The sequence below is a fragment of the Macrobrachium nipponense genome, chromosome 7 (assembly GCF_015104395.2).
Source record: "Macrobrachium nipponense isolate FS-2020 chromosome 7, ASM1510439v2, whole genome shotgun sequence".
Classification (NCBI taxonomy): domain Eukaryota; kingdom Metazoa; phylum Arthropoda; class Malacostraca; order Decapoda; family Palaemonidae; genus Macrobrachium; species Macrobrachium nipponense.
In genome coordinates, this window is record NC_061109.1 from 44,648,770 (window position 1) to 44,675,500 (window position 26,731).

The following is a 26,731-nucleotide window of genomic DNA, read 5'->3' on the forward strand; positions in this document are numbered from 1 at the left end:
GACTCAGATTCCACCCACCAATAAGTGAGTCTTCCTATTGTAAAGGACCGAAGGTTTGTATTCCGTATCGGAACAAATAACAATTTGTCGAAAATTGTATTTTTCCTAACTATACAAACCTGAGGTCCTTTACATATAGTCCCACCTCATGCCACCCCTCACTCTGCATTTCCTGGGCCTCAAGCAAAGTGACTTCTCGCCTCGCAGTCGAGCGTACGGCTAACTGCCGGACAAGTAGTTAACTACCAAACCCCTTGCTCGAAAGCTTACGACCGGTTCAGCTGCCGCTAAGTACCTTCCTATTGTAAAGGACCTCGGGTTTGTATAGTTACGAAAAATACAATTTTCGACAAATTGTTATTTTAAAATTGTTCTCGGCGTTCCGGGCGAATCTCGGACTTTGCAGTAGTACACCCTTTTGTAACTTGGATTTTTCATAAGTAGGGACTTTCGTATGGCGAGGTTCCACTGTACTTTAAACTGACTGGATTATCTGGTTTATATATTTGTATTAGACAGCTTACTGCATCCTACAAGAAAAACTGTATTAACATGATTTTTCTTTTACAATACATAGTTTAATGATAACTATGTCCGACAAAATAAATAAACGAATATAAAATTTTGCATAAAAGATGTACAAAATCGTACATCACCGCACTGACGTCACACTCAGCTGACTTGAGACTGAACAAGGGAGTGTTGATATGTTGAGGAGGGAAGGAGAAGAGTGAGTTAAAATATTACTGAATGTAAGGAACAGCGATAACAATTGAAAGAAAGCTTTTCACAATGAAATTTAGCATGAACAATTAACAAAATCATTTGTCATTAGAGAGAGGGAGCTTTTATATTTTTGAGGAATAATGATTGAATTAATTTATCATGTGTCATGATATTGTTGAGGAGAGATGAGAGTAAAATCTTTACTACATGTATGTAAAAGTAGTACCAATTCACAGAAAAATATTAAATATTTCACAATAACTTTAACAATGATAAAACATGAAAACAATCAGTTGCAGTACAGTAATAATAATAGTAATAATAATAATACGTAATAATACATAATAAGTCATACTTGAGTCAGTGTTTGGTACACTGAGTGATACGATACAGCGGAGAGGAGAGATATGACGGGTGTCTGCTTCCTACTGACTTACTAGCTGGGCTGGGATGATTATTTGCCTGTTTCTTTCACTTACTCTTGGTTTGCCCAAATCCCATCTTTTTGGTACGGTGAAATACCTATCTAATTACAATTGCTTTTTACGAATTTTTACCAGTTTAGAAGTAACTCTGTTTAGCTTGTGTGTGCCTTTGATTGTTTGTTTAAACCACTTTCTCGTGGAAAGTTATATCATCTCTCCTTTTCTTCCATTATTTACTTATCACTATTTTTTTTTTTTTTTTTTTTTTGCAAAATCCTCATGTTCATTTGAAATTCTAGTTTGCCAACAGTAAGCTGATGTATTGTGGCATTATTAATCTCTTTCATGCACCTAAGTTACAAGTGTAAACACGTCATCAATCATACTGCTCTCTCTCTCTCTCTCTCTCTCTCTCTCTCTCTCTCTCTCTCTCTCTCTCTCTCTCTCTCTCTCTCTCTCTCACACTATCAAATGCTTTGATACTCCTTGGAAAATGTTAATAAAATTGCTTTTGTTATCAACCTTTTGCCTACTGCAACCATTTTGGTTCCTTCAAAGGGTTGTCTCTCCTCCCTCTATCCCCAGCTGGCCATGCCCCATTTTCACTAAACAGTTCATAAATCATACACTCAAACAAATTTTTTCGAAAGTTTTACTTCATATAATGTACTATTTTATTACATAACACATAATTTAACTTTTGAACACATTAATAATAGAAAAAAATGTGAAAAGGGGGAATTTTTGGGTTGGCTGAAATGAATTATCCTCTTTATTTCTTATGGGGATATTTGTTTCATATTTCGAACAATCGAATTGCGAACAGCCTTCTGGAACAGATTAAGTTAAAGTCTGAGGTACTACTGTATTGATAGTACTCAATCTGATGAGATTTTGAGAATGTAAACAATAGTCAAATGCAAATGGTGTACGATAATGTAATACCTGTAACTTTTGTAAATGACAATTTTCTGCAGAAAATATTTAGGTTTATAGAGCTTTTTGGAATTTAAGAGTTAAGGATATAGATGGTACACCTGTAACAAAGTGATGGCTCACTCATCCCGTCTAATTATGGTAACTATCCACGGTAATTACAGTTGTTTTGTGTATCAATAGTTCTAGTGGATCACTAGAATTACCTACAATTCTTACCATTATTACAGATGTTTTGTTCACAGTGTCAGTAATTGTGACGGTGGTTAAAGCCTGTTATTGAAAATCATGACATCATGTATGGTTTTCTTTTTATACTCCCCGTATAAGACGACCCCCCCCCCCAGCATATACAGTAAACTAAGAATTAGTAATGATAATAATTGTGGTGGAGTTGAGTTTGGAAGTATGTATTGTTTACAGGGTTTGAGGAGACTTTTCTGTAGAGATTTTGTTTAACAGCATGCTGCTCATTTTCTAATTGCTTTAAATATGTAAGATAGTATGTATTCATGTTAGTTCTCATTTGTAACAATACACTATAATAATTCTGATGTTTTTATTTTTTATTATTTCAGAACTTGCTTGCATCTATAGAATTGGGATTGACCAGTTTTGGACCTGATGTTGGTACCCTCTCCTTTGATTTCTTGGTTGTCCTTGGATCTTACATTCACAAAAATTGCAACATGGAATTTCCTGTACGACAAGGTTTAAGGCCATTCTTGAAAGTAAGAAAGTATTTTCCTACATTATGGTTAAAGTCTCAGATAAAACATCAATAAAAAATTTGAATTGAATTTTACTATTTGCAATTTTGTGCAACTAATTCAACTTTTGTTCAGTACTCATTTATTGAACAATTGTTTGTTGAATTATTTTTACAAAAGTTTTGTTAGTGTTTGCTGCCAGTTTATTATTTCAATGCTTATTATTATTAATAGAGCAACATTTAAAAAAATAAAAAATGGTGCAAAAATTATATTTTTTTAGCATAGCTGCTGTTCATCCTCAAAGGAATTACTCTGATGGTCCCTAGATGGCTCCATAAGGTAGACCAACCAACTTCAAAGAATTCCCTTCTAGCTGGTCACAGCCTGTATATTGCACGTTGACACTGATAAGAGTATAGGACTCAAGACAAGAGGGCTCTTTCTCTTGTCTACAATGACTGCCTATTCTCAACTTGTGGATGTAGCAACAGTGCATTGCACGTAAGGTATTATTTTGTCAACCACACAATCTGCGCGAGACTACTCACTCATTACTCTCTTTCAGGTCTAAAGCAATAACCACCCAAATCCCATGTCTTTTCATCAGGGAAAGTGGGTGAGATTGAGGACTCACAGTGGCTACCACAAATAGGTGATGGTATAGCTGCTGTTTGTCTTGAACAAGCTTATCCCAACAACCCGGATAAAATTTTTGGTCCAAGGTTAAGCCACAAGAGCGCCTCAGGGCCATGGTCGGTATGGTGTTGGCGTGTCACCTCAGTGGCCACGTGTTTGATTCTTGGGCATTCCACTGAGGGGTGAGAGATGTGTATTTGTGGTGATAGAAGTTCACTCTCGACGTGTTCGGAAGTCACATCACATGAAGCTGTTCGTCGCGTTGCTGAATAACCACTGGTTCCATGCAACATAAAAACACCATACAAACAAACAAACAACAAGTTAAGCCACAAGTTATCCACCACATTCTTTCATGTTCTCTTTCATGTTGACTAACCTTTATATAAAAATAATATCTTTAACCAGAATACATTTGAGAAATTGAATTACAGCCTTAGTTCCTTAAGAAATATCATACAGTAATAGGAATAGATGGTTTTTTCATTGGATTAGGCTGTGAATGAAAAAGTTTCCTTAACCTAATGATAAGTTATTTTTTCTTCACGAACTCATTACTTTTACATAGCTTTCGGTGTGTCAAATGAAAAAGCCCGAACTTCTCATTTTTAAGTTATCATTGTCAGCAAAACTGTTCACTACTTACAGTCTTCCCCAGATTGTAGGAGAGTTGGTAAGGATTGCTGTTATCATTCCATCTTTCAATTCCTGTACAGGCATTCCCCAGTTATTGGCAGGGGTTCCATCCCTGGGTTGTGCCGATAAGCGAAAACTGGTATTAACCCTTAAATGCCAACTGGACGTATTATACGTCTACTAAAATTTTCTGTCAGGTGCTTAATTGACTTACGATACATCGACTACAAAAATTTTTTTAAATATTCGCGGAAAAATTGTTATAGGCCTAGTTTGTGAAAAATTTTAAATCACGCACCTTGATGGATGCTGGGAGTTCACGGATCAAGCTGTTGTTTTGTTTACAAGCGTTATCCAGGTGCGCATTCACGAATTTCTTTCTTCTCGCACTAAAACGCATCGGCAACACATCTCAGAAATTATTTCGTCAATTTGTCGTAAGTTTTGCATGTTTTATATTAGCTATTACATAGAGTTTTATATGTGAAAATGTGCACAGTTTCATGTAGAATGCAACAAAAAACAACCCATGGTTGTAGCCTTTATCCGTTTTGAAATAATTTCATATAAATCACAAGTGCCAAAATTTCAACCTTCGGTCAACTTTGACTCGATGGAAATGGCCGAAAAACGCAATTGTAAGCTAAAAATCTTACATTCTAGTAATATTCAATTATTTACCTTCATTTTGCAACATATTGGAAGTCTCTACCACAATATATCGATTTATGTTGAATTTTTGAAAAACACTTTTTCCTTATGTCTGCGCAGTAACTGCCGAACAAATCAGAAAATCTTTCGTCAGTTTGTTGTAATGTTTGCACAGTTTTATATTAGCTGTTACATAAAGTTTTATATACAAAAATGTGCGCAATTTCATGTAGAATACAACGAAAAACAACCCATGGTTGTAGCTTTTAACAGTTTTGAAATATTTTCAATAAATCACAATAAGGGCCAAAATTTCAACCTTATGTCAACTTTGACTCCACCGAAATGGTCGAGAAATGCAATTGTGAGCTAAAACTCTTACATTCTAGTAATATTCAATCATTAACCTTTATTTTGCAATAAATTGGACAACTCTAGCACAATATTTCGATTTATGGTGAATTTTTGAAAAACTTTTCCTTACGTCCGCGCGCAGTAACCCTGCCGAAAATCTCAGAAATTCTTTCGTCAGTTTGTCGTAATGTTTGCACTGTTTTATATTAGCTGTTACATAAAGCTTTATATATGAAAATGTGTACAATTTCATGTAGAATACAACCAAAAATAACTATAGTTGTAGCTTTTATCAGTTTTGAAATATTTTCATATGAATCACGATAAGTGCAAAATTTCAACCTTCGGTCAACATTGACTCTACCAAAATGGTCAAGAAACGCAATTGTAAGCTAAAACTCTTACATTCTAGTAATACTCAATCATTTGCCTTCATTTTGCAACAAATTGGAAAACTCTAGCACAATATTTCGATTTATGGTGAATTTTTGAAAAACACTTTTTCCTTACGTCCACGCGTGGTAACTTCCTTACGTCCACACGTGGTAGTTACCACGCGTGGTAACTGCCGAAAATCTCAGAAATTCTTTCATCAGTTTGTCATAATGTTTGCACCGTTTTATATTAGCCGTTACATAAAGTTTTGTACATGAAAATGTGCGCAATTTCATGTAGAATACAACAAAAAATAACTCATGGTTGTAGCTTTTATCAGTTTTGAAATATTTTCATATAAATCACGATAAATAGAAAAAATTTTACCTTCGGTCAACTTTAACTCGACCGAAATGGTTGAAAAGTGCAATTGTAAGCTAAAACACTTACAGTCTAGTAATATTTGCAACAAACGGGAAGTCTCTAGTACAATATTTCGATTTATGGCGAGTTTAAAAACAAAATAAATTTTTTTTTTTTTTTTTACGTCGGCACGTTACAAATTCATGCATCATTTTTTTATAGTATTTTCTCTGTGTTGCTTTGATTGTTTTACAATTTGTTATATACCAAAATTATTGAAATTTAGTGTACAATACAACAACAAAAAATTAACTCATTAGCTTTAACCGTTTTACTCACAGCGCGATTTGTATACAATTATATGAAATTTTTTTTCGCACTGTCATATATTCCAATATTTATATATGATAATATTTTTATCATTTCTGATAAAAATGACAAAAAAGGAGCCCAAATGAACTCTTAATCTTAAAAACTAAGCATGCTATGATTTTTTGAAAAAAAAATTTGTCCGCTTCGTCGCTAACTCCCGAACGCCGCTGCCATATGAGAGACACTTTGGTAAATAGCGGCTCGGCGTTTAAAGGTTAACTGAAACTCTGCAATTTATGGCACCATAAAACCAGATTGCCGATAACCAGGGACTACCTGTATATTTTGCTTGTACTTAATCACCCCTAATATCTCTGTTTAACCCTAAGGAGCCAGATTTAAAAATTAACATGCAGCTCCTCGGGGCAGGTTACCTTTGACGTTGGCCAATTTAAGAAAAAACGTATGAAAGGAAAGAGGGAGATATGCAAAATACACACGTTGTAAGAGAACAAATTCTAAATAATTTTCTCTACCTTCCATGAGAAGTTGAAAATTACTATTTACAACCCCATAAATTTAACCACGTTATATAAGTTTTTCCTAAAAAATTATTTGTTCCAATACGTAATACAAACCATCGGTCCTTTAACAATAAGAATGTAACTTGCGGCAGCTGGAACCGGTCGTAAGCTTCGAACAAGGGAGTTCGGTAGTCAACTGCTTGTTTGACAGTCAGCGCACCGCGCGACTGGGAGGTGAAGAATCACTTTGCTTTCGGCCGTGCCGGGTGACAGACGTGTTCTCCACTTCTCTCTGCCCGCCATCGTCGCATGCTTCGTACCTTTAAAACATTGGTTTGCCTTCTATTTCTAGTATGCTTGTGTGAAAATCCCATAAGAATTTGTGATTTTTGTAATTATTCTGTGATTATGGATTCTCGTGAGCTGGAGAGTTCCCCACGCCCCCCCATCAGCCGCAGACTGTGCCCTGGTGTGGAGGGCCATAAGTGTGGGGCCTTCCGCTCCTTTATCGAGGTAGATCCTCATGATTTATGTGCTTGGTGTCGGGGGCGAGAATGCTCTTATGAGCCTTGTGATTTGTGTCGTATGTGGTTGAAGGAGCAGTGGGCGCGCTACGAGGGGAGGAAGAAAAAACGTAAGCCATGCCAGGGAGTCATCGGAGAGTTCTCTGGGTACTTCCCTGGTCACGAACACATCGTCTTCTTTCCTCCCTCCGTCTCGGCTCACACGTATGGCTCCTTCCCCTTGTTGGGGGGGGGGGGGGGGGGGGGTTGTTTCTCGCTCCTTCTCTTCGCCCGATCATTCCGCAAGGAAGAAGACGGGGACCAGAGGGGTACCTCCTCACCTGGTGCTAGAGCCTCTGCCGCTACATCAGGTTCCGTCTTGGCCTCTCGTTCGCGAGAGGTACCGGGTGACCGTGCAGCCAAGGCTCAGGCTTCCGAGTTTGCTCAGCGCTAGAACCTAGGCACGGAGTGGAAGACTGGTTAGAGCCGCTCAGGTGACTCCCGCCAGATCAGCGATCGCTCTCGTGGCGATCTGCTGGTGCCCAGGGTTGATGCGACGGTCCCAGACCAGCCGCGGGCTGAGGCAAGGAAGAGGTCCCCTCGGTCGCCGACTCTGCCGGTCCCCTGACCGCCGCTCCATCTGGGACCGGACGGGTAGGGTGGACCAGCAGCAGCTCTTCTGACGCTCGGGACCGGAGCCGCTGTTCATGTCCAGCTGCTCTCCCCCGGAGAGCCACTCGACCAGGCCTGCAGCTCTATCGCCACCGCGGGTTGGCAATCGCCTGCAGCTCCCCAAGCACACCGGTCCCGCCAGTGGGTGAGGGGGGAGTGTCAGGTCTTCCTCTCTGATCCCTTCAACTTCCTCGTGATACACCGGGAAGAGTGAGGTGGTGAGGTGAACCAGAGTGATCGTGGGGAGCGTGCTCCTCACGGTCCCACCACGATGCCCTACGAACCTGGCACGGTCTTAGGACCGACCAGATCGTACGCGCAAATGGCTGGAGGAGACTGGGAGGGGTCTGTTGCGGTTCCTCCTAATGAAGGAGGAGGATCTCGGAAGGCGTTCTTGGTGGAGGGACTTGAGTCTGTCTCCGCAGGACGCAGTCACTCCCGAGATCCAGAGGTCGTTTCCTGACGTTATTGCACTGATTCGTCAGCACAACAACCTCGGGGAAGGATCGCAGCTCCCGCCTTCTGAGCTACGTCCAGGCTCGAGTTGTTCTGGGGTCTTAAGAAGGAACCCAGGACGACGGTGGGTCTGCCGCGATCTGCTCTGGCTGATTCAGTGCTGGGCCAGGTGGACGCTCTCGTCTCCAGACAGGTCGTCCAAGCTACTTCCCCCGCCTCTACTGCGACAGAGGAGATTCTACGTGCCATCGGAGGACCCTCTGCCGCCCAAACGGGTTAACCTGGAGCTAGCTAGGCTAACTCTGGGGGTGTCTCTGCAGCAGCTCCTGTCGGAGAACCTATGGTTCTCGCAGCAAGAGGCACTTGCTTTGGAATCGACCGCCATGGCGGCATTCTAAGCGGTTGCCTGGCTAGACCTGTGGTCCCTCACTGTGTTTAAGGTTGCAGCCTCCTCGGGAAACATCACTCCTGAAGGGGACCCGGCTTTCAGGAGACTGTGCCAGTCTGGAGGTAGAGCTATCTCCTACCTAGCCCACCAGACGGCAAACCTGTGGACTAACCTGGTTCTTCAGCGTAGGGACGCAGTCCTCACCCGAGTGACCAGGGCAGCTGGGCGTCAGGCGGTTCTGGGTCTTCGCAACGGACCGGTGCGGAGTTCCTCCTCTCTCTTCCCAGGAGAGATGGTGGACGCTGCGGTGGAACAACGGCGCACTGACGACAGTGACCGTCTACTCCACCAGGCAGTCTCGAAGCCAGCTGGGCAGCCTCGAGCTACTGCGGCCAAGCCTAAGAGTTTGGTTAGCGCTTCCTCTGCGGCCAAGACGATCGCATCGTCGAAGCCCAGAGAAAAGACTCTGCCTTCGACTTCTTCAAGGAGCGACCGTCACCTGCCCTCCTTCTCACGAGGGGGAGCTGGGAAAAAGAAGTCGAAGAGAGGTGGGAAACGCTAGGGACGGAGTTCCCCCTCACCTGAAGCCAGAAGTTGGGGGGGTGCCTGGCGAGCCATTGGGCAACATGGCAGCACTATGGAGCGGAGACCTGGATAGTAGACGTCTGGATAGTACTTCGAGTCTCGGCCACCCCTCACCTCCAACCCGGTCCACCTTCAGACTTACGTTTCCGGTTCATCCAAGGACGTAGCACTTCGGCAGGAAGTCCAAGCCATGCTGAGCAAAGGAGCTGTGGAGATTGTCAGGGATCGTTCACCGGGCTTCTACAGCCATCTTTTCTTGGTGGAAAAGTCTTGGGGGGGGGCTGGCACTCGGTGATAGATCTCTCTCCCCTGAACCGATTCGTCCGCCAGTCTCGGTTCACAATGGAGACAGCACGCTCCATGCTCGACTCCATGCTTTCGGTGGATCTGAAGGACGCGTATTTCCAGATACCCGTTCATCAATCCTCCAGGAAGTACCTCTGCTTCATCCTCGACGGGACGGTGTACCAATTCAGGGCACTTTGCTTCAGTCTCTCAACCGCCCCACAGGTGTTCACGCAAGTGTTCACTCTGATGTCTGCTTGGGCCCACTCGTTAGGGATACGTCTTCTGAGGTATCTCAACGACTGGCTAGGGAGCTCGCAGTTGCTACGGAACAGGGATCGGCTCCTCGAATTCTGCCGCAATCTGAGGGTCGTGGTAAACTTCAAGAAGTCAAGTCTCAAGCCCAAGCAGAGGATGAAGTACCTGGGTATGCTGATTGATAAGGTAGCAGGGCGAGTCTTCCCCACAGACTCGCGGATCAGCAGATTCAGGGAGGCAGCCGACCAGTTCCTGTCTCGGCAGGAACAACCAGCTCAGCAGTGGCAGGTCGTGATTGGCCACCTGTCGTCACTTGAGAATTTAGTCCCTCACGGGCGTCTTCACCTGCGGTCTCTCCAGTGGAGGCTAAAGGAGAGTTGGTCACAGGCAGGAGACCCACCTTACTTCCCCGTGTCCCTCGTGGAGGAGGTGAGGCAGGACCCAGCTTGGTGGCTGGACGACAGACACGTCAACTGAGGGATGGGGCGCACACCTGGAGGAGTTGCTGACTGCAGGTGTGTGGGATCATCACAACAAGCACCTTCACATCAACGTACTGGAGCTCCAGGCAGCGTTTCTCGCTCTCCAAGAGTTCCAGGACCGTCTGATGGGACACTTGGTGGTGTTGATGTGCGACAACACCACAGTAGTGGCATACGTCAACAAACGGGGGCCTGGTGTCCCTCCCGTTGCACTAGTTGACGTTGCAGGTGCATGAGTGGGCCGTGGCTCACTCAGTAGAGCTGTCAGCCCGCTACATTCCAGGCAAGAGGAATGTAGTAGCATACAAGCTCAGCCGTCGGGATCAGGTGATAGGGACCGAATGGTATCTACACCCAGACTTGGCGGAAAGGCTCTTCAACCTGTGGGGGCGTCCAGTCGTAGGTCTGTTCGCCACCCGGCGCAACAGGAAACTTCAGGTTTTCTACTCGGCTGTGCCGGACCCATGGACAGCTGCAGAAGACGCTCTTCAACACCCGTGGGACAACCTCTTCGTCTATGCCTTTCCCCCGTTCTATCTGATTCGCAAGGTGATCATCAGAGCACTGATCACCCCGAATCTCCGGATGATCCTGGTGGCTCCCAAATGGCCTCATGCCATTTGGTATCCGGACCTGCTGGCTCTGCTTGCGAAAGCACCGAGAGAGATTCCTCCTTGGCACAACCTCCTCTGCCAGCCACACGTAGAACGGTACCACCAGTCAGTCCAGTCCCTTCGTCTTCACGGCTGGCTGTTATCCACCATCTCTTGCGAGCGAGAGGCTTTTCTCGCCGAGCAGCAACAGAGATAGCTGGGTACATCAGACAGTCCTCTGCAGCCGTCTTCTGTGGTTGGTGTTGTAGACGGGGTCTATCTCCTCTCAAAGCCACTCTTCAGCAGGTAGCAGATTTCCTCGTTTTTCTTCGTCGAGAGAAGCTCCTCTCCGTCCCCACAGTCAAAGGATACAGGGCTGCCTTGGCCCTGGTCCTGAAACTGAGGGGAGTGGATATCTCGAACTCGTTCGAGATCTCCCTTCTGATGAGGAGCTTCTAGAGGTCTTGCCCACCCAGTGAACTCTCGTCTTTAGGAGCCTGACTCAAAGTCCCTTTGAGCCACTCCGAGAGTCGTTAGACAGGGATCTGACCCTCAAGACCCTCTTCTTGCTGGCCCTGACCTCGGTGAAGAGAGTAGAGGAACTTCATGGTCTATCCTTCAACATCAAGCATTCCAGGGGATGGGGATCTGTGACGCTCGATTTTGTCCCAAACTTTGTAGCGAAGACTGAACTTCCTTCTTTCCCTGACGACCGGTTCGAGTCATTCACAATCCCCTCCCTAAAGGTCTTCACCGACAACGATGGGGATGAGATGCTGCTTTGTCGTGTGAAGGCGCTACGGCGCTATCTGAAGAGAACTCGGCACCTCAGTCCTGAGTGTCGATGCCTCTTCGTTAGCACAGGGGTGACCAAGAAAGAAGTATCCAAGAACATTCTTTCTTTCTGGATGTGTGAGGTGATCAGGAGGGCGTACGAAGCTGATGGTAGCGACAACATCCGTACCCTTCGTCCGAGAGCCCACGAAGTCAGAGGTATTGGTCCTTCCCTTGCATTCCTCAAGAACTTCTCCATGGCGCAGGTCCTGAAGGTGGGGGTCTGGACCAACCAGACCACCTTGACCTCCTTCTACCTGCAGGATATTGCCCACAGGTCCTTGGACACTTTTTCCTTGGGACCCGTGGTGGCTGCTCAACAGGTTGTGTAGCTTACCCAGCACCCGAGCGAACAGAACAGCATTGCATCCTTGTGTGACTGCATGAATGGGAGAGTGAATGAGAGTGTGACTGGCTTCTCTTCCTCATCTTTTTCTCCCCCTCTACCTGTGGACAGAGGGATAGGAGCATTTATCCACCACTCCCCCCAACAAGGGGGGGAGAGTGGAAGCCAACAAGAGACAAACCCATGACTTCATATTGGCTCTTGCAATAGGAACAAGTTCTTGCTTGCTAGTTTTAAGAGGTACGCTGGCCTCCCTCTTATAACTTGGGTCCAGATGGTCTGGACCTTTTTATTGAATCCTGCCGGGTAAACTTACCCCCGATCATTGGGGCAGAGGCTAGGATCTCTCCCATCTGCTTCTTACGACCCAGGGTTTTAGGGGCGAACCAAGGGTTGGACGAGCACCAGTCTGTTCATTGATTCAGATTCCACCCACCAAGACCGAAAGGTTTGTATCCCGTGTCGGAACAAATGACAATTTGTCCAAAATTGCATTTTTCCTAACTACAAACCTGAAGTCCTTTTACACATAGCCCCACCTCATGCCACCCCTCACTCTGCAGTTTTTGCTTGGGCCTAAAGCAAAAGTGATTCTTCACCTCCCAGTCGCGCTGCGCACGCACTGTCGGACAAGCAGTTAACTAACAAACCCCTTGTTCGAAAGCTTACGACCTATCCAGCTGCCGCTAGTAACCTTCAGGTTTGTATAGTTAGGAAAAATGGAATTTTGGACAAATTGTCATATCCTACTGGACATTTTTATTTTCCAAAATAATCTTGTCTCATCACAGTTCAATACTTGTTGGGGAGTAAAAACCCTCAGCTTCACGTAGTTCCTTAATTCATGAACAAATTCATTGGCAGTGCTTTTGTTGGCACTGGCTGCCTCCCCATGCCTCACCACACTGTGTATGCCAGTTTTCTTTTTTTAAAGTTATCAAACCAGCCATGTTTGGCTATAAACACTGCTAACTGCAGCATTTGTACCAGACTTGTTTGTAAAATGTCATGAAAAGTTTTAGTGTTTTAGATCTCTGCTCTGTCCCAGCTTTAACTCCTTTTACCACACCTGTTGTTTGACTGCCTCTTTATTGCCAATGATTTTAGAGACTATAGTTATGAGTTACTTGTCTCAGCGCAGGTGTGTCTTAGCTCGTGTCAAGTACCAAGAAGATGATTACCGTATATTTTGGCGTATAAGTCGACCGGAAGATAAGTCGACCCCCCAATTCTGAGTAAATTTGTATGATTTTAACTAATATTGGGTATATTAGTCGACCTATAAAATGTGAGGCCAGCCGTACGCTCAAAATAAGCAGCAGGGTAAAACGTATCATATAAAATAACCTGAATGTTATTACGGTACATATGTTGCTCTACTTATCATAAGAAATACAGGTAATATACTTAGTATATTAACAAATCTGTGTAATATATAAAAGATGAATATACCGGCAAATATGATTAGAAATGACGAAACAAAAGATACGTTACTTGAGTGTAATGTAAACAAACAAAGCGCTAACTAACGCTGCATAACAGCCTACGTATATATGTATGTACAAACTGCCACTCAAGTTAATGTTTTGATTGGGTTGTTAAAATGACGTGCCGGTATTTTATTATTATGTTGGAATATTCCTTGACCATTGGTTCTTCTATGGCATAAACAGGCTCATTTGAGGGAAAACGAACCTGCCGTTGATTCACCAGATTCAAACTGGGATCCTTATGATGAAACCGTGAATGATAATTTGTTTGATGAATTGTTTAATTCAAGTGATGATGACTCAAGTAATTTTGAAGGATTTTAAATACATACTTACTATTAAATACAATTGTTTTTTTATTTTATTTAGTGATAAATAAAGATTTCATACCATAAATGTTTTTGAACAATACCCCGGTAAATACAAAACTGTCAGTGAACACATCCTTCTCAATTACTGTACTACAAATGGCTACGTAATGTTTACACTTGCTGTGCGTTTGGGGTTTCTTCAAGTTACTTTGATTTTTTAAATTTTATTTAAGGTTATGGATGTTCTAATGTATTATTATTGTCGTATTACAGTGTGAAATGTTTTTAATACTGGTATTTACATACATAGTTACCTCAACAAGGCTGTCATTGTTATTAGCCAACTGTAAAGCCTGGATTCCTGTACCGATATGCCAAAATAATATAGATTCACTTTTTGTTACCGTTAGATAAGTCGACCCCCTAATTTTGGCATGATTTTTTTGGGCTAAAGGGTTGACTTATACGCCGAAATATAAGGTACTGGGACATTTGTTTTTAGTAAAGTTGCGTCAAGTACCAAATTCAGTGAGTACCAAAGTAATACTGTGTCTTGAATAATAGTAAAAAAGTAGCCAGGTTGCAAATTTTAATATGCAGCACTCCAGATCCGGGAACACTTTGAGGTTGGTCAGTTTAAGTAAAAACACATCAGCGGAAAGAGGAAGATATGCAATGCAAAACAATCGTAAATTTTCTCAAGTTATACATATTTTTTTGATAAATTATTTTATTTTATTATGTAAAATTATAATTACAGCTCTCACAATATCAAAACATATAAGAACTAAAATCTGTAATGTCAAGATCACAACTAACTCGTGAGTCGCTTGCTTCATTGATCGTAAACAAGCTAAAAGTTGCCATTATTGGATTTATGGGCCATAGAAGTAATGGCACCTTTTTCCTGCCTGATTCCTTCAAATCAGTGGAGCATAATATTGATGGTCAGCTCACCATGAGTGAATCCGTCCACCACCAAAAGAATGTTAATGCTTCTCATATGAGGGTATCCGTCCAATAAAGGGATGCACTGAAGCTTGTACCATTTTTTCTCAATTTTCAGTTGGTATATATTAGTGTAAATTGTTGTACTGTACTATTTGTTACATTCAATGAATAATAGAATTATGGGAAAATGTAAGAAACAGTACATCTTCACAGTATGTAACTCTAAACGGGTGAAGTTGCAAAACAAATCTCAACAATGCCAGATCATCTCATAAATTTTGTTATGCAGTTTTGTGACCTTCATTTTTTATGCTTTAACATCCAACCCAGGTTAGGTATTATTGTATAGTATTTCACAAGTATACCTTAAAATAAAAGCTTTACTGCCCATATTTTCATTTTAATTTTTTTTTTGCATATGTATTGGGTAAAAGTAACAATAAACTTACAAAAGCAACTTGTCAAAGCATAGCATGTTTTCTGATAAAAAAAGAGTTTGTGTGGTATAGTTTAGCTTGCCTTTATGTACAGACAAACAATAAACAAAAGTTGCAAGAACAAAATTCAATTTATCCAAACACTTTCTGCCATCATTGCACACAACTGTAACTGATGGAGCTGTGAAGTAAAGGGCATTGTTGCCAGATTTTCTTGGGAGTAAATATTATTTCTAACGTATATTATTTCCTTTAAAATGCACATATATAAGTGTATGTGCTGACAATCAGAATACCTGGGATGGTTGGTAATGCCAGAAAAAGATGTGGTCCACATTTTGGACCATCCTAGTTGGGTCTTGGATTTAAAGTGATGAGAGTGATCTGTGTTGGAGTTTAGACATTTAAACTTTCTAGTTAAATCTTTCTGTCTTCCAACAGCTTGTTCTTGATCTGATCTTGTCACAACAAATCAATTCAGATCTTCTGCAGGCAGCTTCAGCCGCCTTGTACACATTAATTTGCTGTTTCCAGGTAAGGTTATAAGTAAAGTATATGTTAAAGTTTACTAAATTTTAAAAAAACAGTTTGCTTATTTTATAATCATTTCAGTGTTAATTTGTTAAACTAGTGCTACTGTTGTTTTAGTCACAGATTGAAATGAATTTGTATTCAGTAGGTTATGCTACAGATCATCAAATTGATGGAGCTTAAGTATTGTTAATTACAGTCTTGTATGAAATGTATGAAATTTGCTTTTTGTACAAACTTGGTAATCATAATCAGCTTTTACTTCTGGGAAATGGCCACATTCACACTAACTTGAAAAGAGTTGAGTTAAGAAAAGCCCTGCCATTCTCTCTTGTTTTTATTCCAACCTCCTCCTCGAAAGGGGACCAGAAAGGCTTTGATTAATGGAATGTATAAAAACGCTTTGTTGTTATAAAAAAAATTGTATTAGGAAACTGTCAATCGTTATTAGCCTGAATCACAATTTATATAAAAGGACAAAACAAAAGCCTTTGGGAAGAATGGTTGGTCCATATGCAAGAAATCCAGTCATCATAAGCATTGGATCCAACAATAACCATGAGGATCCAAGTAGCTTTTGTAAGTAATGGATGCAGTGGAAGATGTAATCCCACATAGTAACAAGCACCTGAGGAGTGAGAGCTGGTCTTGGATGGTAGGACTTTTTTCATTCAAATATTTTCAAGTTAGTAAAACTGGGACTATTAGATAAAGTAGTAAAACTGGGACTTTATTAGATAAAGTGAAAGTGTATGCTAACAAGTAATACTATGAAGTATGTGTAGTTACGTAGACCTTAGGTTAGTAATTTTATGCCAATATGGGTATATATATAGACAGGAATACGTTTACATAAATTATACCTTTTTCTGCAGGTTGAATATCAAGAACTAGTGCAGGCATTGCTTCAGAGTCAGACAGATCAAACAATTGGTCAACGATTAGCAGAGTCATTTACTCAGCTGACCACCAATGTTGAGTTATCTGCTGATCGAATTAATCGCATCAAGTTCAGAGATAATTTTGAAAAGTTTATTGCAAATGTCAGAGGGTTCTTACTTGTGAAGTAACACTATATTACTGAATGCACTGCACATGAATCCCATTTTGTACATAATCTCACAACTTCATTGGTCAGTCATCAAAGCCCATGACTTATTGTAAGTTTGTCATTTCTTTTATTTATATGTATGAGATGTGAATCTCAGTTTTAAGCATTTACATTCAGAGCTGTGAAGGTAGTTCAAGTAACCTTTTTCTCTTAGTGAATATGTAGTATATGTAAATTTTTTTATTTTGATAGAATCCACACTTGGTTTTCATGCAGGTCATGTTTCAGACGTGTTTCAATTAATTCATATGGTAGCTAGAGTATGAGCCTTACTCTATTTAATTTAAGGTTGTTTGTGGTGTTGAGAAGTATTTTAAGAGTATAGTAGTTAATCACATTCTTTCAGAAAATTGCATACCTTGAAAACATGAAAAATTTAAAGTTAAATGTGTATGCAAACCTCTTCATTTATCTTAGCTCAAGAAAGAAGTGAAGGTTTCTGTTGAAATCAAATTTACTAAAAATATTTTTCCTACTAGGTGATTGGTAGCTACTAGCACTTGACTGTTTTCACTGTTCCTCAGCCTCAGTACTGTATTCCTTACAGTGTATTGTTTTAAGCTATATCAATCTTTGGGTACCCAAATGTTAATATACACAGTTATATTACTTTTAGCTGTAGTTAACACTTCATTATGTTGTTAGGTAACACTTGGATGGTATCTGATTGAAGAGAAGACACAAACTAATTATACTCCTTTTATATGTGCTTGTGTAGGTGCAATGTTTGCTTATATAATTGAATTTGTTGGTATACTGAGTTCATTCTTGCCAAAATAATGGGTAATAATGCCATTAAAATTAATTTTGATGTCAGTCAGGTAGTCAAATATTGCACCTACCTAAATTGTTGAAGTGAAATATGTGTGATTAACTATCATATAAAAAATTTAAAAGTTCATTTAGTTTACAATATGTAAAAAATTTTTCTACATATGGCACTCAGTGGTGATATAACTTATTTCTAAATATTTAAAGTCAGTCCCATATTTGTATATTTCTTATCATGTATTAATAGAAAAATTTGTTCAATATTATACAAAGCCACTGATCAAATATATCAATATTACTCTTGAAAATATTCCAAGTTGATTGGCACTAATGTATAATTTGGAACATTAGTAAGGTGTACCATGATCAGCTTAAAGTTATCCAATGGTAAGGATACATTTGAAAACACTTTAAATGAATACTGTTCATTGTTTCAAGAATTTTGCTAGCGCATGTGGCTTATGCTCATTTTCCATTGTTTGTAGTGCTTGAGTATGTTAATACTCAACATATATGCATAACAAAAAAAAGTTTTGCAAATGTTTGTGCTATTTGTTTTAAGTTTTGCCAAAGTAAAAGTTTGATAAGGCTTATTTTTTATGGATATTTTGGTGTACTTCAGTCTTTTGTGTGATAAAATGTCCAAGATAAATTGTGGCTAAAATTTAGTTTTGTTCAACAAATCATAATTGCAAGGAAAATAGAAATAAACTAATAAGAGTAGTTAAGGGTTGAATTCAGTAGTTCAGATTCATATTAATTAAAAGTTTCAGTATATATATATAGATAATTTTTCCCTCATAAGACATTACTTTTCCTCTTTTTATACAACAACTAGAAAGAACTTGTAGTTTCTGCATAATTCATATGCATAGTTAATGGCATGCACTGATCATGCTGATTTACAAAAATATTGTCTTTTTTTGCACATGTACTTAGAAGTATATAAAGCTTAGCATTTCTGTACACTGAAGTTGAATTCCTTTATTGCTTAGTAATGTTTAAATCTACGTTATATTAGTAATGGACCATTTTGCATGTAATTCAGTTTGGGTTTTTTTATTTTTCACTTTTAAGTTGGACATGTAGGGGACTATAAGTATTTTCTATACCAAAATTGAGAATATTGAAAACATGGTAATGTACATTCCCTCTGTACCTTGCCATCTAAAAGATCATTGGGCTTCTCTTCACTACAAACTTATGCATGTTATTGAAGGACACCTGCTTTAATTTAGCAAAGTAAGTTGTTATGGTACCAGTATTTTTATTTACATAAATGTAAGGCTCATTTATATAATGATTACTGTACAGTTTATATGGCATTGTGAACAAATGAAGTGGAGATCATAAAGCTGTTGAAGTGTCCATGATTGGAAGAGAATACTAGAGCTAAAAGTTATTCAGGAAATTTGTTCACAAAGAAAATTAAGGGAAAGATGGTAGGTAGGGAGCAATTTAGAAACTCATAAGCTTAGAAAGTTCAGCCCATGATTAAACGACCCTCCCTCTTAGTCCAAAGAAAGCTATAAAGTTTTGAGAATTAAACATTGTTTTTTGTTAAGTAAAGGCTTTAGTTGTGTTCCAGTTAGTTCCTGTTGCTGTTTGAATTATGTTACATATTTATTTTTGATCATATCAACATGCTATTTACGTTCAGAAGTTCTATTTTTTTATGGAAGACTTTGGTTTTGCTAACGCAGTAATGTTACACTTTATTTTGTGTTACTGCGTAGGATTTTACAGTGAGCATGATTCTGAGAAAATGCAAAGTAGGCCATGATTTTTAATTATATTGGTAACGTTATTTTTAAATAATTTTAGAAATAACCACATAAAAATTGGAATTATGGAATGGGATCATATTGTGATTTAAGTAGTTTTCAAGTTGATTAGGGCAACTACTGAAACTCCTATCCCCCTATGATATGACACTGCTGAGTGAAAATGCCAACATAGGACATTACCAAAAGCTGAATGAAAATGCTAACACATGACAATATCCTAAAAATAGTCATGGAAAATGATAATACGTAGAAGGAAATTTCACATAATAAGTAGTAGAGAGCAGTGAAGTTGTAATTAAAGTGAAAGTAACAATCAAAGCAAAATAGTTGTAGAACAAATTGAGCTTCAACATTCAGTTGCTGAAAAGTAAGAGTGGTAGACATTGGCTCTGAACTTGTGTGATCTTTATAATCTGCTTGACGTAGATCTTGGATGCAGCTGTTATATGATGCAATAAAAAATTGATTTGTCGCTGAACCCCACGCTGTGTGTAAAGCTCATATTTTCTGGGAAGGTAGTTTTCCTTTTTACACTGGTCTGGGATCTTTGAGTAATTTGGTTAAAAGAATCGATTTGGGACTACTACTACTATTTTTTTTTTTCTTTTACCAGTTTGATGGGGAGTTGATTAATTGGCAAAACCATTAATTATTATGTAATAGAATTAATTTGTCTCATGATTTATTTAGCAACTCATCCAAACATGTGCACTTTATCACTTAGATCTTGACAGAAAGAAATTTAGCCTATAGATTTGGTTGCACCAAGTATCGAGTATACAGTTTAGTAGTAGTTAGTAACATTAATTGCCTGCAGTTCAAATTGTTTAGATCTTTGAAAGTGTATAACCTTCGTTATGGATTGACCATTCTGAGTGATACGCCATGTTATTTGTAGTGGAAGTAGTACATGTGCTTCGTCCAGGGCATTGGCCCATGTTAAAATGAGCTTATACCGTAGTAATTTTTCTATCTTTTGTTACATAAGTGATATTTAGCACATATAATCTTAATTGAAGGGATAAGGCATTTTGAAGTGGGTATTTTAAGTGTTGGCAAAGAGTTTACCAACTACCTGCATGTCTCTTAGTTTATTATAATTTTTAGGTTTTTTTCTCAAGGTAACATTTTTTCTACCTTGAAGTCAAGAAATTCATATATTTCATTTCTTTCACTGTGCATATCTTTATATTTTGAACTAATTACTGGAATGCTGTTTATTAAAACGTGTTTTAAGTTCCTGCAGAACTTGAATTCCGCCATTTAGCATCAATAGTAATAAAAGCTTTTGATATACATTCACTTCACATAACTTGTAAATATATGATATATTAAATAACATATCTTGTCTTTATATACAAGGTAATACATCTCTTTGTAATGCATTATGTAAAACCAGAGTAGCTGTAAATATGATAGATTATGTATCAACATCTCATTGTAGTCGCGGTAACTTTCGATTAAACTACAACAACCACTACTACTACTTGAAATCCACTGTCTATTTTTCATTCTTTTAAGGTGCATTTGCAATCTATTGGTTATTTGATATTGCTTGAAGTTTTATTGATGGTATGAGGATTTTATAAATGTTTAATGTAGTTTTCATTCAGCTCCATTTTTTTTAAAGGCCATATTGTTTGTTTATAAGAATGTCCTGCCAGTCTGAAGTATTTTTCCTGTAATATTTGGAATTTAGTGTTACAAGTCATGCTTTTTTTTTTTCCCATTCCATTTTGTGTGGGAAATATTTCTGTTTACACCTAAAACATGGTAAGGTTTTGCCTTGTTTTGATAGGGCAAAAGTGGACCAGTTGTATGTTAGATTAAACCAAACTGGCAGGAAAGAGTTTAAAGTTTGATACGTATATGACTAAAAAGTTTCAAGTATTCTATGCTTGCAGCAGAACATAGTTTCTTCTTAGGTGTTTCTTTTCCATTTTTATATCTCACAACAAGGATACAGTCAAAGTCAGAACTGAAGGGCTTTTAGCAAATGCTCTTTTGACTTCCTAAAGTTACATAGTGGTAGGATTGTATGTAATTTTCAATACTTCAGTGCTGTTTGTCTTTTTAAAATAAAACTTTCTTTTCTTCCTTTTTCAAAAATTGTATTTCTACATAACTGTCCTCTATCTTCTTGCTGTTGTCTTTTTCGAGTGCACTGAATATATGTAATCTAATGGTCTTGTGCACCGAACTTTGGATAAATCAGCCAATCTGTTACAAGCGTCCGTCCATCATCTTTAAAACTGTTGGGTGTTTTGGTAGGTTATGTTTTACATTTCAAAATGTGAAGTTTGTATACACAGGGTGGCTAAATTATATTCCGACTTTAACCTTTTTTCTAATAGGTTGTTTTGTATCATTATTTTTTTTTTCTTTTTTGTTTGTATGCTAAATTACATCATGCAATTTGTACTCTTTAGATTTCCAATAGATTGGTAATTGTTGCTTTTACTTAATAGCAATTACTATTTTTTGTACTGTCCCTTTGGCTGTATATTATAAATGTAACATCTTTTTTAAATTCATGTTTTGAAAGTCTTATCTTGTAACTTCAATTTGTAGTGGTATAGGGAAGAAAGGCCATGATTTATGCTAGGCAAGTATTTTATAAAATTGGGTCAGGATTAGAAATTGTAAACTTGGTAATGGTTATCCATTTTTGTCTGCAAGTAACTCTCTTGACTACTTTTAGTAGGGAATTTTAAATTGCAGCTTGGTTTTTACGACCACCTGTTGCACAAGTTTTTAAGTCAGACTATTCCATTTTTTTCCACAAGGTATGAAAGTCAGGAGTTTATAAATTTTGATATTGTTTCCTGTTAAAAGATCAATAATTAATAAGAGACGTCTAAAGCAAAGGTTGCCTTTATACTTTAGAAATGAGTTACATTGTTAATCTCAAAGTTTCATTAAAGGTTATTTAAAATTAATTTAGATTTTATGCTCTTAATTATTGTATCCTAATTTAAGCAAGTTCGTGTAATTTCATATTATGAATATTTTGATAGAGTGTGGAGGAGGGCTTTATGAGTCATTAATCCTACTATTGCTTGGGTTTCTTTTCTTTCTTTTTTTTGCTGAAAATTTTAAGAAATGAAGGGTTTGAGTAGATACAGTGTTTCTCATTTTTGGCCATTCAGGCAATTTAATTTTACCTCTGAACAGGAATAACATTGGGTCTGTGGTGTGGTACATAGTTAAGGTTAATCTCTTATTGCACTAATAAGCACTTGATGATTGGCAGTTCTTAATCACTTTAGTTCAATATAAATATTTTGTCCAAATCAAAAACTTGTTTCCCTTCAGTCTGTGTGATGCTTGGAAAGTACATGTTTTTTGGTTATTGTATCAACTCTACAGTATAGCATTTAAATATCTAGAACTCTTGTGTTTAAGTTTATATGCGGTTACGTTTTCCTTGATCGGTCATATAACTGACTGCCAATGACACCTGCGTTATTTTAGGTTTTTACTGTTATTAATTCTTTTCTGTGTTCGTGCTCAGACTCAAAAAACCCTGAACTTGAGCCTTTTTCAGAGCAGTCGTGTGTAGATTTGTATGCTTCGCCGTATTAGAGCCCAAACTTCTTGTATTCATACTTGGAAATAATATAAGGATCAGCACTTTATTTTCCTATATGCAGTTGTTAGAGAAAGTAGAGCACTGTATTGATTTTATTGTAAATAATTAACCAAAAATTTATTGTCATGTAGATGGATCACTTATGATGTACATTGCATTTGAAGTGGGGTAGAAATTTTCTTTATTTGTAGGCTCTTTAGCCTTTTTTTTTTTTTTTTTAACTACATAAACAGATTTCTTCAAGACGAATTGAATATAAAGTCATGTCTGTATGGAGATGAAATCCATGAACAGTATACTGTATTTTTGCGAGAAATGTAGCAACTCAAAAAGGTTAGCTTATCGGTCTCTCCATTGCACAACTTGACTATGTTAATGTTTGTTAAAATATATATAAGGTTTTTCTTACATTGTACTTATTATATGTGATCAGTCTTTTTATTATTATTATTTTCATGTTTATGATTTGGAGTTAAACATTTATTTTTGTACATTTCTGATATGTAGTCCTACAAGGAAGATGAAGCAGCATTATGCAGTTATTTCGCCGAATAGTATTACCATAATTTGTGTTAATTGTAGATCTTGGTAACTTTCCTGTTGATTAATACAGTTTTAGTGTGATCATGTAGAAAGTCCTGGTAAGCTCAATGTAATAATGCTGTCACTAGCTTTCTTTTTTAATAACTTGAAGTAAAAGGTGCACAATGCTGATGATATATATGGAAATAAGGAGAAAAAGCTTGCTGGTGCAAGACAAATAAAGTTTTCAGTGTGTTTTGGGTGCTTTGTCATTGTAGATGCTGTAGTGTAAAACAGCCAAGGGTCCATTTTCTTTCATTATGTTATGATATTTCTTGAATATGTTGGAAATGCTTCCAGTACTACTATGGCAGGACTAGTTCATAATTGTAACTATAGTTTTCTGTACACAGTAGGAAGAAAATATTGAATAGAGCCATTGTCTCTAACTGAATGGCTGTAGTAAGTGCTAGGCTATTTAGCATAAATGTTAGGTTAGAGCATATTCTATTTACAGTGCCACACTCTTGTCTTGTCCATCATATTTCAAGCCATAGATAGAATCAAGTTATGAAATTGATCATTAGTTTTCAAATATGTTGCAATGTGCATAAGGTAAGGTATAAAATGGTTTACAGAATGCTACTCAAGTATTTTTCCTGTCAAGTAATGCAAGTTCAAGCATAAACATTGTTACGGAATAAATAGGATGGCCTTTGTATTTGTTCTATACAAAAATAGAGCCTGGGGTAATATTTTTCAGTGAACATTTTGGAAAAACAAAAAAATCATAATGGTCAAATTACATGACAATACTACTTAATTTGTTGTCTAAAATTTTTTGACAAATTCACTTAGTACCATATCGGGTTCATGTCAGCTATCTTAGTTGTTATTAAAAGACACACAGTGTGCTTGGTATATGTTTACAGGAAATGTTCCTCCTTGTAAGATACTGTAGTTCTTTACACACGGCATAACCACTCTCAACCTTCATGTGTTCATGAAACCAATTGTTAAGAGCAGCATCTGTTATGCCATTTTTTTATTAGCCTATGGAAAGCACTGTAAAAAAAGTTTATGCTGTAGCATTTATGCTTCATAACTTTTTATCTATGAATGGTGTTCTGAAAAGTTTTGTGTGCTTTCATTACAGTCTCAAAGAATTAACCAATAGGGGGATCAGAAAATTTAAAATTTAATATTTTCTCAAAAAATTTGGAACTATTCTGTTTTGTATAGATTAATACCTGCAGATCGATAATGTGAAGTCTTGATTTAGGTTAGTATGTCTGCATAGTCCAGCCATTCTGTAGGAAAATAGTTATTTTCAGATTTTTTAAGATTTCAAAGCCTGAATCAGAAGGTACTAGGTAGCAAATAGCATATACTTCTCATATTGCCTAAATGTACAAATTAAGGTGTTTACCTTGTTGATAAAGCTTTGCTTACTTGTATTGCTGAGCCAAAGAAATGAGGCAGTAGTTATCTTTGAAGGTACCACAAAAGATTTAGTATTGTGATGCAAAGTATTGTGTATGCAAAAGTTTGTTGATTGCTTTCACTTACAAAGTTTGTTATATTAAGAATATACAGTTTCTTTTTTAATTTAATTCATTATACCAGGTTGTGTGATTTGGTAATTAAACAGAATTTGCATCTTCATGGATCACTATTGCCTGAGTTTTTCATTCATTCCTGTGCTATTGATGTCATAGAAATATTTCTGTACGTTCATCCCAAATACAGTAAATAGTAATGTGATGCATATCTTTGTGCACGCAGCAAACTTGCTTGGCTATTATTGTATTTCATGTTTTTTCACTATGACCTCTAGTTCTAGTATATATATATTTTTTATGTCAAGATACAAAGACAAAAAATGGTTGAAGTCAGTGACTGTCTCTTGTAAGTATATGAGCTTTATTCAATAATTGTGTATATCAGAATTTAGGCATAAAAGTTTGTCAAAGTGTACAGGGGTTCGTGATTTTGATAATGACATATACAGTCCAGTTTTGTAAAACACTATTACAGTGATTACCTACTTTTCTGAAATGGAATGTTTGTGATTTAAGCAGTAATATTTAAGTATGTTTTATTTTGTTCTTTTATGTAGATTAAATGCTTTAATTGCTGTGCTCCTTACTCAGATGTGAATGAGTTTCAAACTATCCATGTAAATTTGTTTACTTGCCTGAGAGCAATGGTTGCCCACGTGTAACCACGGGCTGTGATTTAACTGCTATAGAAGCAATATTGTGAATAAACTTGGCAATGTTGTGATTCACATTTCATTATTTTTTATTCAACTTTTTTCATTTTATTTTTCTCTACCAAGAGAAAGCAATCTTTCTTTAGAGGTGTGAAATGTGTACAGCATTTCCATCACTTTACATTGTTCTCTTTCCAATAAATGAATAAACAAACGTAATTTGAGCATTAGATTGTACCCATTATAATATATAAACTCGGTCGTTTAAGCTTGAAAAGGCCACGGAGCAAACTACTTGTATGTTAAATTTTGTCAACTCCAACCTGTCTGCTGTTGTTAGGTACTCTGTAGTTTCAAGAATTGCAAGCAGAGTAAGGATGCAGACAGTCATGCAAGCATGAAAGGTCTCTTCAGTCTTCTTACTTATTTTGATGACAGCGCCTCAGTGGCATGGTTGGTTTGGTGTTTGCTTCTCACCTCGGTGGTCGCGGGTTCGATTCTCGGCCATTCCATTGAGGAGTGAGAGATGTGTATTTCTGGTGATAGAAGTTCACTCTCGACATGGTTCGGAAGTCACGTAAAGCCGTTGGTCCCGTTGCTGAATAACCACTGGTTCCATGCAACGTAAAAATACCATACAAACAAAACATATTTTGATGACACTGAGGAATTTGAATCATAGGAGCTGTCGTGAACTTGAAAGGCAGCGTTCTGGTTATTACAATTATAAATATATCTGGCAAAAAGTGACTTATAGATTCTGTTTATAAGTCCTCCTTATATTTAAGAGTTCCTTTCCCATCAGGCTTAATGCAGTGTAAGGGTAATGTGTCCCTTGAATAACTTTTAAGATTAAGATTTAATTTTGCTTCCTAAATTGAAGTCTGTGAAATTGAGAATTTTACTACAGGGTTTACTCCAAAGGGTATTACCTCTTGAAGCAGTTCTTAAATTATGAGT

General features: G+C 38.1%; 1 protein-coding gene across 1 annotated transcript in view; it reads left to right on the top strand.

Annotated features, from left to right (window-relative positions):
- Positions 1-25,990, top strand: part of LOC135217198 (exportin-4-like) — a 114,327-nt gene extending 88,337 nt beyond the window's left edge. The window contains exons 21-23 of the mRNA XM_064252926.1: positions 2,666-2,818; positions 15,684-15,776; positions 16,649-25,990. Of these exons, the coding sequence (XP_064108996.1) occupies positions 2,666-2,818; positions 15,684-15,776; positions 16,649-16,843 (441 nt within the window). The 3' untranslated portion in view covers positions 16,844-25,990. The remainder of the gene's footprint in view (positions 1-2,665; positions 2,819-15,683; positions 15,777-16,648) is intronic.
- Positions 25,991-26,731: the final 741 nt, after the last annotated feature.